General features: G+C 43.9%; 1 protein-coding gene across 1 annotated transcript in view; it reads left to right on the top strand.

The window, feature by feature from the left end:
* The first annotated feature begins 2,479 nt into the window (after positions 1–2,479).
* susd1 (sushi domain containing 1) overlaps positions 2,480–12,233 on the top strand; it is a 92,007-nt gene continuing 82,253 nt past the window's right edge. Inside the window, exons 1-2 of the mRNA XM_055632440.1 lie at positions 2,480–3,479; positions 9,991–10,146. Of these exons, the coding sequence (XP_055488415.1) occupies positions 3,407–3,479; positions 9,991–10,146 (229 nt within the window). The 5' untranslated portion in view covers positions 2,480–3,406. The remainder of the gene's footprint in view (positions 3,480–9,990; positions 10,147–12,233) is intronic.

Below are 12,233 nucleotides of genomic sequence, written 5' to 3' on the forward strand. Positions count from 1 at the left end.
TGAGAAGTACGGTATGTTAAAAAAAAAAAAAATCAGCATATGGTCAGAGTCTTTTCCCTGAGTGGAAATGACAAATACTGGAAGGTCATTATTTGAAACGATGATGGGTAACTCAAGCAGAAATGGTTGGATTTTCAAAGTTTGGGTCTTCAAAGGGTTATTGATCAATCTCCCCTGCCTCCTCCACCTCGCCTCCCACCATCCTCCCATTCAACAATAACAAAATAGTAACTGCTGGAAAACTCAGCAGGTCGGGTGGCATCTGAGGTAAGGGAAACGGTTAACGTTTCACGTTTACGAGCTCCCGTCAGCACCAGGTAGGTTCTGCTAAAGAGTCTGCAACATGAAAAGTACCCAGACGATGCCTGACCTGCTGAGTTTTTCCCAACATTTCCTCTTGTTTTAATTTTCGCTTTCTCTCGCCTTTTTTTGTTTGGTTCCCATGGAGCAGATACTCAACAATATGTTCCAGCAAATAAAGTCAACACGCTCTATCGTCACTCGGCCAAGCTGATAACTACATTACTGAAAGCACATTTCAAATAAAATATACAATGTAGTGATCTCGCCGAATTTAATCCTCAGCTGCCGGGACTGGATTCCAACTTTAGTTTCTGGATCAACGGCCCAGTTCTCTGAATTAAGTTTCCGTAACATAACCGCTGTGTTACAATAACCGCACTGACAATTTGTTAAATTATGTTTCGTTTGCTCAAAAAGTTTGAATTAATGAAGATATTAATATTTTATTATTTAAAGGCACTTAGTAAAGTTGTACACGTGTTGAGATTGGGGTAATTTACAGTTGGGCGATCTGGACAGAAGTCAAATCTCCAATGGGGTCACCAGAGGGCTGTTCCTCTCCGCTGGTTATTTCTGTTAGATAATGTGTACACAGTGTGAGCGCACGGCCACCTAATCTTTGACACCCACACTTATCGAATGCAACCAGACAACAGCGGGAGACAACTGACAGGAAAAGAGCCGGAATATAAAGACCAGTTGGGCTCCGTGGTCCAAGCCCAGAGTGTGCGCTGGCAATGGGGGCAGAGCGGAGCAGCAGCGCCTTCCCACTCCTCGTCCTCTGCACCGACCTCTTCCACACGGGCTTTCTGCGCCTCCACGGTGAGTGCTCTCCTCAGCACCTACCCCCTTTAAAACAACCTCAACCCCACCCGTGTGTAGGAAAGAAACGCAGATGCTGGTTTAAGTCAAAGGTAGACGCAAAATGCTGAAGTCTGAAGAAGTGTCTCGACCCGAAACGCCACCCATGCTTTCTCTGCAGAGATGCTGCCTGTCCCGCTGAGTTACTCCAGCATTTTGTGTCTACCTTCTATACCACCAGGTTAACTATAGAGTACGGGTGGTTTAACGAGCGTGTTGGGAGGGAAGGGCGGTGGGTCCTGAGTTATTTTGTTCTGCCGGGGAACTGGCTGGGTCTCTGTTGGGGGAGAAAGCGAAGGGTCCCAGACCCTCCTGATATGTTGGAGGTTAGGAATGATGGTGCATCCGCGGTGAAGCTTTGAGCAACAAAAAAAAAAGTGCTGGAGGAACTCAGCGGGTCAGGCAGCCTCTGTGGAGGGAGATGGACAGGAGATGTTTCTGAAGCCTCTTGTGCCCCCACCAACTGTTTTGCGTGGGGACAAATTGTGCCAGGCATTTTCAGCACTTTTCACCTTACCAAAGGGGCATTTTACTTCTTGGCCATCATTTGAAGTTTAATTACTTTTTAAAGCAAAGCAGCAATACAGCATATGCACAGGATGCTCTCCTGGTGCGACGTGATTACCAGCAGATGATCATTGGTAATGGTTGAGGGAAGAATGTTGGCTAGGCATCAGGGAGGGCTCTCCAATGTATTGAAATTCATTCGAAGGAGTAGACAGGGCCTCAGTTTAAGACTGCACCTCCAGCAGTGCAGCACTCAGTACCAAAGATTATCCTCTAGGATCTTTGCTCAGTACTGCACAGGGGTGTGGCAGTCTGGATTGTGAGCCTCCCTGAAGTGACCTTTAAACCCCACCAACTTTTGACTCGGAGATAAGAACGCTACTCGGTGAACTGTAGCTGACACTTAGAATTGTTCTCCCATTATGAAAATGTGATGGCTAGGTATCATCTGTTGGGGTTTGTAGTTTTTCATTAACGATTTGGGGAACTAATACACTGCACTGGACTTTCACGCTATCAGTTAAACGTTTGATCGTTTGTGCATTTCTTGGTGCAGAAAAAAGCTTGTAATTATTCTCCGTCAAATCATCATCCCTCTTCCAGTTGTGCCAAACATTGCCGATAAGTTACAGAAATTGGAAGGGTCTTGACTGCATTTGGTGTTGAGGTATGGTGCAATATACTTTTATAAATCTCCATAAATTATGCAATCTCCATTAATTCACTAAGATCCCACAAACTGCTGAACTGTTGAAGGGGCTTGGCTGGATAGATACAGAGCATGCATTTCCCTTGTGGGAGTAGGTTATGGGCAGGGAACTACCAATATTACCAAGTCACTATTAAATCAAAATGTGAATTCAGGAGAAATATCCTTTCCCCAGAAAGTGATCAGAATTTGAAACTCACAGCCACAGGAAGTGGTTGAGCTGTATGGCATATAAACGTTTAGTGTTCCTGTCTATGGTTCAGCGAGTATTATACTCGCCTTTGAGCCTAAAAGGTTGTGGGATCTAGTATCATATCAGATTAGAAAGCTGCAATTCCACAGCAGTTCACCATGATTTGTTCTGGGTAAGACATTCAGCAAGACCATCTCTGCTCTCACAGGCGGGTGTTGAGGTATCTGTGGTTTTATTTGGATTGTTCTCCCCGGTTACCTTGTCAATAGTAATGGAATTCCCCAAATTACATCACCATAAACAAATGTCTAGTCTTTAATGTTATCAATGTTACATTGCTTTATTATGGGAGCTCTGCTGAAATTGGCTGCCATAGTTCCTGCAATATGATGATGGCAACTACTATAATGTAGTTCTTTGGCAATAAGGTGTCTTAACAGGGAGGTGAAAGACAAGTGAGAAACACATGTCTTTCAATGAAGCAAATAATAGTAGGTGTACACCTACATGCCTGGCATTATGAAATCTTCTCCAGTCCAATATCCTGGAATGGTAGATTAAAAGAGCACAAATAGGAAGCTATTTGATCCAACACAGCTCTTTGAAAACTAATATCCATAACTAATATCCCCATATCACTTCAGTTGGTTTTTGTACAAACGCATGTTCATTTAGTGATTTACAGGTAGGTGGATGTAAGGAACAAATGAGTGGGTGGAGTAAAGGGTCAAATGCATTGGTGTGTGGAATGATTGCATCTTTTTTTCATTGCAGCCATCACATCTGTGCCAAATGATGATGTTTGTTCTAAATGTCACATTAATGCGACATGCATGTTGAAGGATACGACCAACACCTGCACCTGCAACTATGGGTTTACTGGCAATGGAATAACTGTCTGCGCAGGTTGGAAAAAACAATTTTATTCTTTTGAATGACAACAGCATGTTACCAGTGGTATGCTGGCAAGCCCAATATTAACTGTCCATTCCTCCCTTTCCCGGAAAGGGAGGGATGTATAGCTGCTAACTTTGCAATTGAGTGGCACACAAACCCTTCAGAGGGCAGTTAAGGGTCAACTATGTTGCTCTGGGCTTTTGTCACATCAAGTTCGGAGAGCATAAGGGCAACAGATTTTTTTTCCCCTGCAAGGAACTATAAATGCCCAGGAATTTTCCTCCTGTGAGAACAAACAAGACCTTGCATCGGAAAGATGGTATCGGCAACGGGCTCTTGGTACAACACGAGGAGCACAAGATTATGTGCTCTAGTCTCTGGAGTGAGGCTTGAACATAAGTGTTCAGACTACACCCAGCCTGACATCTACACATCCCTTTTGTTCCATTTCACCACATTTCCTTTTATACAAGAACATAAGAAACATGATCTGATCATTTAGCACTTCAAGCGACTCATTAAGATAATGGCTGATCTTTCACCTCAGCACCATTTTCCTGCACTATTCTCATATCGCACGCTTCCCTTGATATCCAGAAATCTATTCTAGCATTTTACATTTTATTACTAATCATAATTCTTGTTGCACTCTATAGTGACCAGACATATGGACGAAACAAAATCAATGGTTTTGCACTATTAATATTTTCCCTTTTTGTTGTTTGCGGGACCTGGGGGTCACCAGGCAAGGCCAGTATTTAATCGCAGCTGTGAAAGTTGTGGCCATTTGACTCTGGAATCTCTCGGTCAATCTGTAGACGGTTCTCCCAGATCCTGGAGATTTCAAGGATTTGGATCCCACTCCCACTGCCATCCTTTTCCTTGGTGGTAGAGCTTGTGGATTTGAAAGATAGAGTAGCCTAAGACGAGCAACTGCACTACATCTTCTTGATGGCGAAAACTTTGCTGCCCTAATTTGACAAAAGGAAGCAACTGACAATTTTGTCAAAATTGAGTTATTGCTTGTTTTAGGGTATTTGAGATGTGCACTACACAATGGTGAGTACAATTTGAAAATATTCATACCAGAGAAGTAAGAAATTCCATCACAGAGAGCTGAAATAAAAACACGTTTTCTTCATTTACAAGAAAGCGCCTTTCTGTCAGTTGCTTCCTTTTGTCAAAGTACGGCAGTATAGCCATGGCATGCCACTGCTGGAGAGAATCAACTCAACACGGGTCAATGGGGTGGTGATGAAGGCATTTGACAGACTCGCCTTCATCAATCGGGGTATTGACGACAGACGATAGACACAAGAAAGCTGGAGTAACTCAGCGGGACAGGCAGCATCTCTAGAGGGATAGACAATGGGTCATCATTTTGAATGAATGAATGAATAAGCTTATTGGCCAAGTATTCACATACATGGAATTTGCCTTGGTGCTCCACCTGCAAGTGACAACATGACGTACAGTGACAGTTAGGAATGACACATAAAACATTAAACATTAATAATAAAACATTATCAATGTGAATGAATACAATACCAGAGCAAAAGAAGGCTCCAGATTTTTGGCTATTGAGTAGAGCAACTACTCGTGGATAAAAACTGTTTTTATGTCTGGCTGTGGCAGTTTGACAGTCCGGAGTTGACTTCCAGAGAGAAGTGATTCAAAGAGTTTGTGGCCAGGGTGAGAGGGGTCAGAGATGATCTTACCCGCTCGCTTCCTGTCCATTGCAGTGTACAGTTCATCAATGGGGGGAAGGTTGCAGCCAGTAACCTTCTCAGCTGATCGAACGATTCGCTGCAGCCTCCAGATGTCGTGCTTAGTGGCTGATCCAAACCAAACCATGATGGAGACGGTGAGGACAGACCCTACGATGGCCGTGTAGAATTGGACCACCATTGCCTGTGGCAGATTGTGCTTCCTCTGCTGCCGCAGGAAGTACATCCTCTGTTGTGCCTTTTTGACACTGCTCAGTTATACATGATATATTAAGGCCATATTTTGAGCTTGTGTACAGTTCTGATCACCATGCCATATGAAGAATGTTATTAAGCTAGAAAGAGGGGGGGGGGGGGGGGGGGGAATTACAAGGATGTTACGGATTTGAGTTACAAGGAGATATTGGATATGTATTTTTTCCATGAGTGCAGGAGCCTGAGCAGTGACCTTGCAGAGGTTCATAAAATCACGAGGGGCATAGATAAGATAGTAAGTAGCCGCAGTCTTTTCCCCAGTGCAGGGGAATCTCAAACTACAGGGCATGGACTTAGGGTAAGAAGGGAAAGATTTAAAAAGGATCCAAGTGTTTTTGTTTTTCACACACAGGGTGGTGCATGTATGGAACAAGCTGCTAAACAAAGTGGTAGAGGTGGGCACAATTACATTTGAAAAACGCTTGGACAGATACACGAAAAGGAAAGGTTTTGAGGGATGTAGGCCAGGCATACACAAGTAGGACTAACTCAGTTAATCAAAGTCACATGGTTCTGACCTTATGATTTTTAGGATGGCCATCAATGAAGTATTTCGAGGAACATTTGCACTGATATCCTGGGAGTGGGCAGATTGATCACCAGCAACCGAACCATAGTTCTTTGAAGTTTTTTCTCTTGATTTTCATTGACCAGCTTTGCTCTATCAGTAACTAGCACCCCTTGATGTCCCATTTAGTTGTGCTACCTTGATACCAAAGGCGGTCACGATCACGATCACCTTACCTCTGGAATTTGGCTTGTTGATCCATGTTTGGACCAATGAGATCCAGAATCGAGTTGCCCTGGTCAAACCCAGACCGAGTATGGGTGAGCAGTGTTATTGGTGTATCTTCTATCCTTTGCTAATAATTAAGTTGACTGGTTGGCAGGGTACAGTACGTAGCCATATTGCAGTTGTTCTGTTTTTTTTATGAACAAAATGTACTTGGGTAATTTTCCACATTGCTGGTTGATCCCAGAGGAACAACTTGGCTGGGGACAGCTTGTTCTGGATTCCAAGGCTTGAGTACTACAGCCTGGCTCTTGTCTGGTACCCACTGCCTTTTTTGTAACCACCTTCTGGGGTCTGTGATGCTGGGGACCTGGGGAGAAAGAATTCAGGTGGCTTTGGCTGAAGATGATTGCAAATGTTTTTGACACTGATGTGCTTTGGTCACTGATGTGCTCATCTCCACTATAGAAACATAGAAACATAGAAATTAGGTGCAGGAGTAGGCCATTCGGCCCTTCGAGCCTGCACCGCCATTTAATATGATCATGGCTGATCATCCAACTCAGTATCCCGTACCTGCCTTCTCTCGATACCCTCTGATCCCCTTGGCCACAAGGGCCACATCTAACTCCCTCTTAAATATAGCCAATGAACTGGCCTCAACTACCCTCTGTGGCAGAGAGTTCCAGAGATTCACCACTCTCTGTGTGAAAAAAAGTTCTCCTCATCTCGGTTTTAAAGGATTTCACCCTTATCCTTAAGCTGTGACCCCTTGTCCTGGACTTCCCAACATCGGGAACAATCTTCCTGCATCTAGCCTGTCCAACCCCTTAAGAATTTTGTAAGTTTCTATAAGATCCCCTCTCAATCTCCTAAATTCTAGAGAGTATAAACCAAGTCTATCCAGTCTTTCTTCATAAGACAGTCCTGACATCCCAGGAATTAGTCTGGTGAACCTTCTCTGCACTCCCTCTATGGCAATAATGTCCTTCCTCAGATTTGGAGACCAAAACTGCACGCAATACTCCAGGTGTGGTCTCACCAAGACCCTATACAACTGCAGTAGAACCTCCCTGCTCCTATACTCAAATCCTCTTGCTATGAAAGCCAACATGCCATTCGCTTTCTTTACTGCCTGCTGCACCTGCATGCCTACCTTCAATGACTGGTGTACCATGACACCCAGGTCTCGCTGCATCTCCCCCTTTCCCAATCGGCCACCGTTTAGATAATAATCTGCTTTCCCGTTTTTGCCACCAAAATGGATAACCTCACATTTATCCACATTAAACTGCATCTGCCAAACATTTGCCCACTCACCCAGCCTATCCAAGTCACCTTGCAGTCTCCTAGCATCCTCCTCACACCTAACACTGCCCCCCAGCTTAGTGTCATCCGCAAACTTGGAGATATTGCCTTCAATTCCCTCATCCAGATCATTAATATATATTGTAAATAGCTGGGGTCCCAGTACTGAGCCTTGTGGTACCCCACTAGTCACTGCCTGCCATTGTGAAAAGGACCCGTTTACTCCTACTCTTTGCTTCCTGTTTGCCAGCCAGTTCTCTATCCACATCAATACTGAACCCCAATGCCATGTGCTTTAAGTTTGTATACTAATCTCTTATGTGGGACCTTGTCGAAAGCCTTCTGGAAGTCCAGATACACCACATCCACTGGTTCTCCCCTATCCACGCTACTAGTTACATCCTCGAAAAATTCTATCAGATTCGTCAGACATGATTTACCTTTCGTAAATCCATGCTGACTTTGTCCAATGATTTCACCACTTTCCAAATGTGCTGCTATCCCATCTTTAATAACTGACTCTAGCAGTTTCCCCACTACCGATGTTAGGCTAACTGGTCTGTAATTCCCCGTTTTCTCTCTCCCTCCCTTCTTAAAAAGTGGGGTTACGTTTGCTACCCGCCAATCCTCTGGAACTACTCCAGAATCTAAAGAGTTTTGAAAGATTATTACTAATGCATCCACTATTTCTGGAGCTACTTCCTTAAGTACTCTGGGATGCAGCCTATCTGGCCCTGGGGATTTATCGGCCTTTAATCCATTCAATTTACCCAACACCACTTCCCGACTAACCTGGATTTCACTCAATTCCTCCACCTCCTTTGACCCGCGGGCCCCTGCTATTTCCGGCAGATCATTTATGTCTTCCTTAGTGAAGACGGAACCAAAGTAGTTATTCAATTGGTCCCCCATATCCTGGTTCCCCATGATCAACTCACCTGTTTCTGACTGCAAGGGACCTACATTTGTTTTAACTAATCTCTTTCTTTTCACATACCTATAAAAACTTTTGCAGTCAGTTTTTATGTTCACTGCCAGTTTTCTTTCATAATCCATTTTTCCTTTCCTAATTAAGCCCTTCTTCCTCCTCTGCTGGTCTCTGAATTTCTCCCAGTCCTCCGATATGCTGCTTTTTCTTGCTAGTTTGTACGCATCATCCTTTGCTTTGATACTATCCCTGATTTCCCTTGTTATCCATGGATGCACTACCTTCCCTGATTTATTCTTTTGCCAAACTGGGATGAACAATTTTTGTAGTTCATCCATGCAGTCTTTAAATGCCTTCCATTGCATATCCACCGTCAACCCTTTTAGAATTAATTGCCAGTCAATCTTGGCCAATTCACGTCTCATACCCTCAAAGTTACCTTTCTTTAAGTTCAAAACCATTGTTTCTGAATTAACAATGTCACTCTCCATCCTAATGAAGAACTCAACCATATTATGGTCACTCTTGCCCAAGGGGCCACGCACAACAAGACTACTAACTAACCCTTCCTCATTACTCAATACCCAGTCTAAAATAGCCAGCTCTCTCGTTGGTTCCTCTACATGTTGGTTTAGATAACTATCCCGCATACATTCCAAGAAATCCTCTTCCTCAGCACCCCTGCCAGTTTGATTCACCCAATCTATATGTAGATTGAAGTCACCCATTATAACTGCTTTGCCTTTGTCGCAAGCATTTCTAATTTCCTGTTTGATACCATCTCCAACTTCACTACTACTGTTAGGTGGCCTGTACACAACACCCACCAGCGTTTTCTGCCCCTTATTGTTTCGCAGCTCTACCCATACCGATTCCACATCCTCCAAACTAATGTCCTTCCTTTCCATTGCATTAATCTCCTCTCTAACCAGCAACACTACCCCACCTCCTTTTCCTTTCTCTCTATCCCTCCTGAATATTGAATATCCCTGGATGTTCAGCTCCCAGCCTTGGTCACCCTGGAGCCATGTCTCCGTGATCCCAACTATATCATAATCATTAATGGCTATCTGCACGTTCAACTCATCCACCTTATTACGAATACTCCTTGCATTGAGACACAAAGCCTTCAGGCTTGTTTTTACAACGCTCTTACCCCTTATACAATTATGTTGAAAAGTGGCCCTTTTTGATTTTTGCCCTGGTTTTGTCTGCCTGCCACTTTTACTTTTCACCTTGCTACCTATTGCTTCTACCTTCATTTTACACCCCCCTGCCTCTCTGCTCTTGTACCCATCCCCCTGCCACATTAGTTTAAATCCTCCCCGACAGCACTAGCAAACACTCCCCCAAGGACATTGGTTCCATTCCAGCCCAGGTGCAGACCGTCCTGTTTGTACTGGTCCCACCTCCCCCACTATGTTGAAGATGGGAATGTTGTTGTTGCCTCCTTTCCTTGTTGAATTATCCACTGTGTGTAGCAGCTCTGCTTGGTTGGTTGTTTGCATGGCTGGATGGCTCTTCCAATATAATATGACAGACTCACAATTTTTGCCATTTTCATTGTAGATAAAAATGAATGCCAGATAGGGGCCGAGAAGATCTGTGGGTTCCATGCTTCTTGTTATAACACACATGGTAGCTACTATTGTACATGCAATGAAGGATACAGACCGTCCAACAATATGGATTCATTCACTCCCAATGATGGAACACATTGCACAGGTAACTATCTTGATTGCCAACTGGTAAAAATGCAGTACATTTTTGTTTAGATTTATAATGTGGTGGCACAGTGGTAGAGTTGCTGCTTTACAGCACCAGAGACCTGGGTTCGACCCTGACTACGGGTGCTGTCCATACAGAGTTTGTATGTTCTACCTGTAACTGCGTGGGTTTCTGCCAGGTGCCCCGGTTTACTCGCACACTCCAAAGACCTGCAGGTTTGTAGGTTAATTGGCATTGGTAAATTTGTACATTGTCCCTAGTGTGTAGGATAATGTTAGTATATGGGGTGATCGCTAGTCAGCATGCACTCTGTGGGCCAAAGGGCCTGTTTCCATGCTGTATTGCTAAAGTCTAAAATGGGAAAATGATTCTAATGGGATGTATCTGGTCCATAGGAAACCTGTACATCCATAATACTGTTCACAGTCAGACTAAAAAACAAAGACTTCATCATATTCCACAAAACAACGGGTCTGCCAGTTAGGAGGAAGCTGTGTTACCCATCATGCCTGTGCTAAATCATTGTATTCTCTGGAATTTAGAAGGATGAGAGGATACCTTATAAAAAGTATAAAATATAAAAGGACTGGACAAGCTAGATGCAGCAAAAAATTCCCAATGATGGAGGAGTAGAGAACCAGGGGCCACAGTTTAAGAATAGAGGGGAAGCCATTTAAAACTGAGATAAGAAAAAGCTTTTTCACCCAGAGAGTTGTCAATTTGTGGAATTCTCTGCCACGGAAGGCAGTAGAGGCCAATTCAATGGATGAATTTAAAAGAGAGGTAGATAGAGCTCTAGGGGCTAGCAGAATCATGGGATATGGGGAGAAGGCAGGCATAGGTTACTGATTGTGGATGATCAGTGAATAGCGATGCAGGCTTGAATGGCCTTCTCCTGCACCTATTTTCTATGTTTCTATTACATAATTTTATAACATTCAGGAATACTGTGGGATTCACTGCAATGTCTGCTTTAAAAATATGACCTAATGTGGTATGTTTCAAAATTGTGTTATGAGTAGTTGCAGAGTAAGAGCCCTCTTATATTCGTTGTTCTTTTTTCAGTTTTTTAGCTGAAATCTTATCCTGAAAAGAATACCACTTCAGGGCACTGATGCATTGTGCATGACTTTGCACTTACAAGAGATGCCTGGCATTAGAAACCTTTTACATTGTGGCCAGTGGGGTATGGGTTGCTAATTCCCTAAATTTGAGCAACTATGATTATATTATATGAATAATATTACAGAGACAGCCAAGAAATTCAATAATGCGTCAGATATTTTACATTTCAAGACGTGTGCCTGAGTGTCCACTGAGTTGATCAATAAACCCTGTGTGTGTCTCCCAATAATCTCATCCCATTGGCCCTTCCTGATTGCTCCCAGTCCATCCTCCCTGCCAAGCAACCCCCTACTGTGTCCACCACACCCAACTGAGTATCATCCATTCCCTACTTATTTATCCTCAGCTGTATCATCCTAGTTCACTTCCTTTAACCAAAGCACCAGTGTTACTTCCAACCCCACCCCCTGCTCCCTTCCCCCATTTGCCACCAAATGTCGCCCTTGTGGAGCTGGCTAGCTACCACTGGATACCTCATTGACACTTGCAGCTCAATGACAATACAGCAGCAGACTAGTCCCATTCCTGGCAAGGCTTGTGCCTGCTGCTTCTGGTACAGTCCTTCTACTTCAGACGGTGGCACAGTGGTACAGTGATAGAGTTGCTGCCTTGTAGCACTAGAGACCCGGTTTTGATCCTGACTACAGGTGCTGTCTGTGTCGAGTTTGCATGTTCTTCCTGTGACCGCGTGCGTTTTCTCTGGGTGCTCTGGTTGCCTCCCACCTTCCAAAGACGTGCAAGTTCGTAGGTTAAAAGGCTTCTGTAAATTTTCCCTAGTGTGTAGGATTGAACGAGTGTACGGGTGATCATTGGTTGGCGCTGACTTGGTGGGCCAAAGGGGATGTTTTAACGTTGTATCACTAAACTAAACTAAACATAGTAAATATCCAATTTAGCGACGCAGAGAGGAGAGGCTCAGCCTCAGCACCGGAGTGTTCATTGCGTGGAGTTTGCATGTT

The sequence above is a fragment of the Leucoraja erinacea genome, chromosome 3 (assembly GCF_028641065.1).
Source record: "Leucoraja erinacea ecotype New England chromosome 3, Leri_hhj_1, whole genome shotgun sequence".
In the NCBI taxonomy this organism is placed as follows: Eukaryota; Metazoa; Chordata; class Chondrichthyes; order Rajiformes; family Rajidae; genus Leucoraja; species Leucoraja erinaceus.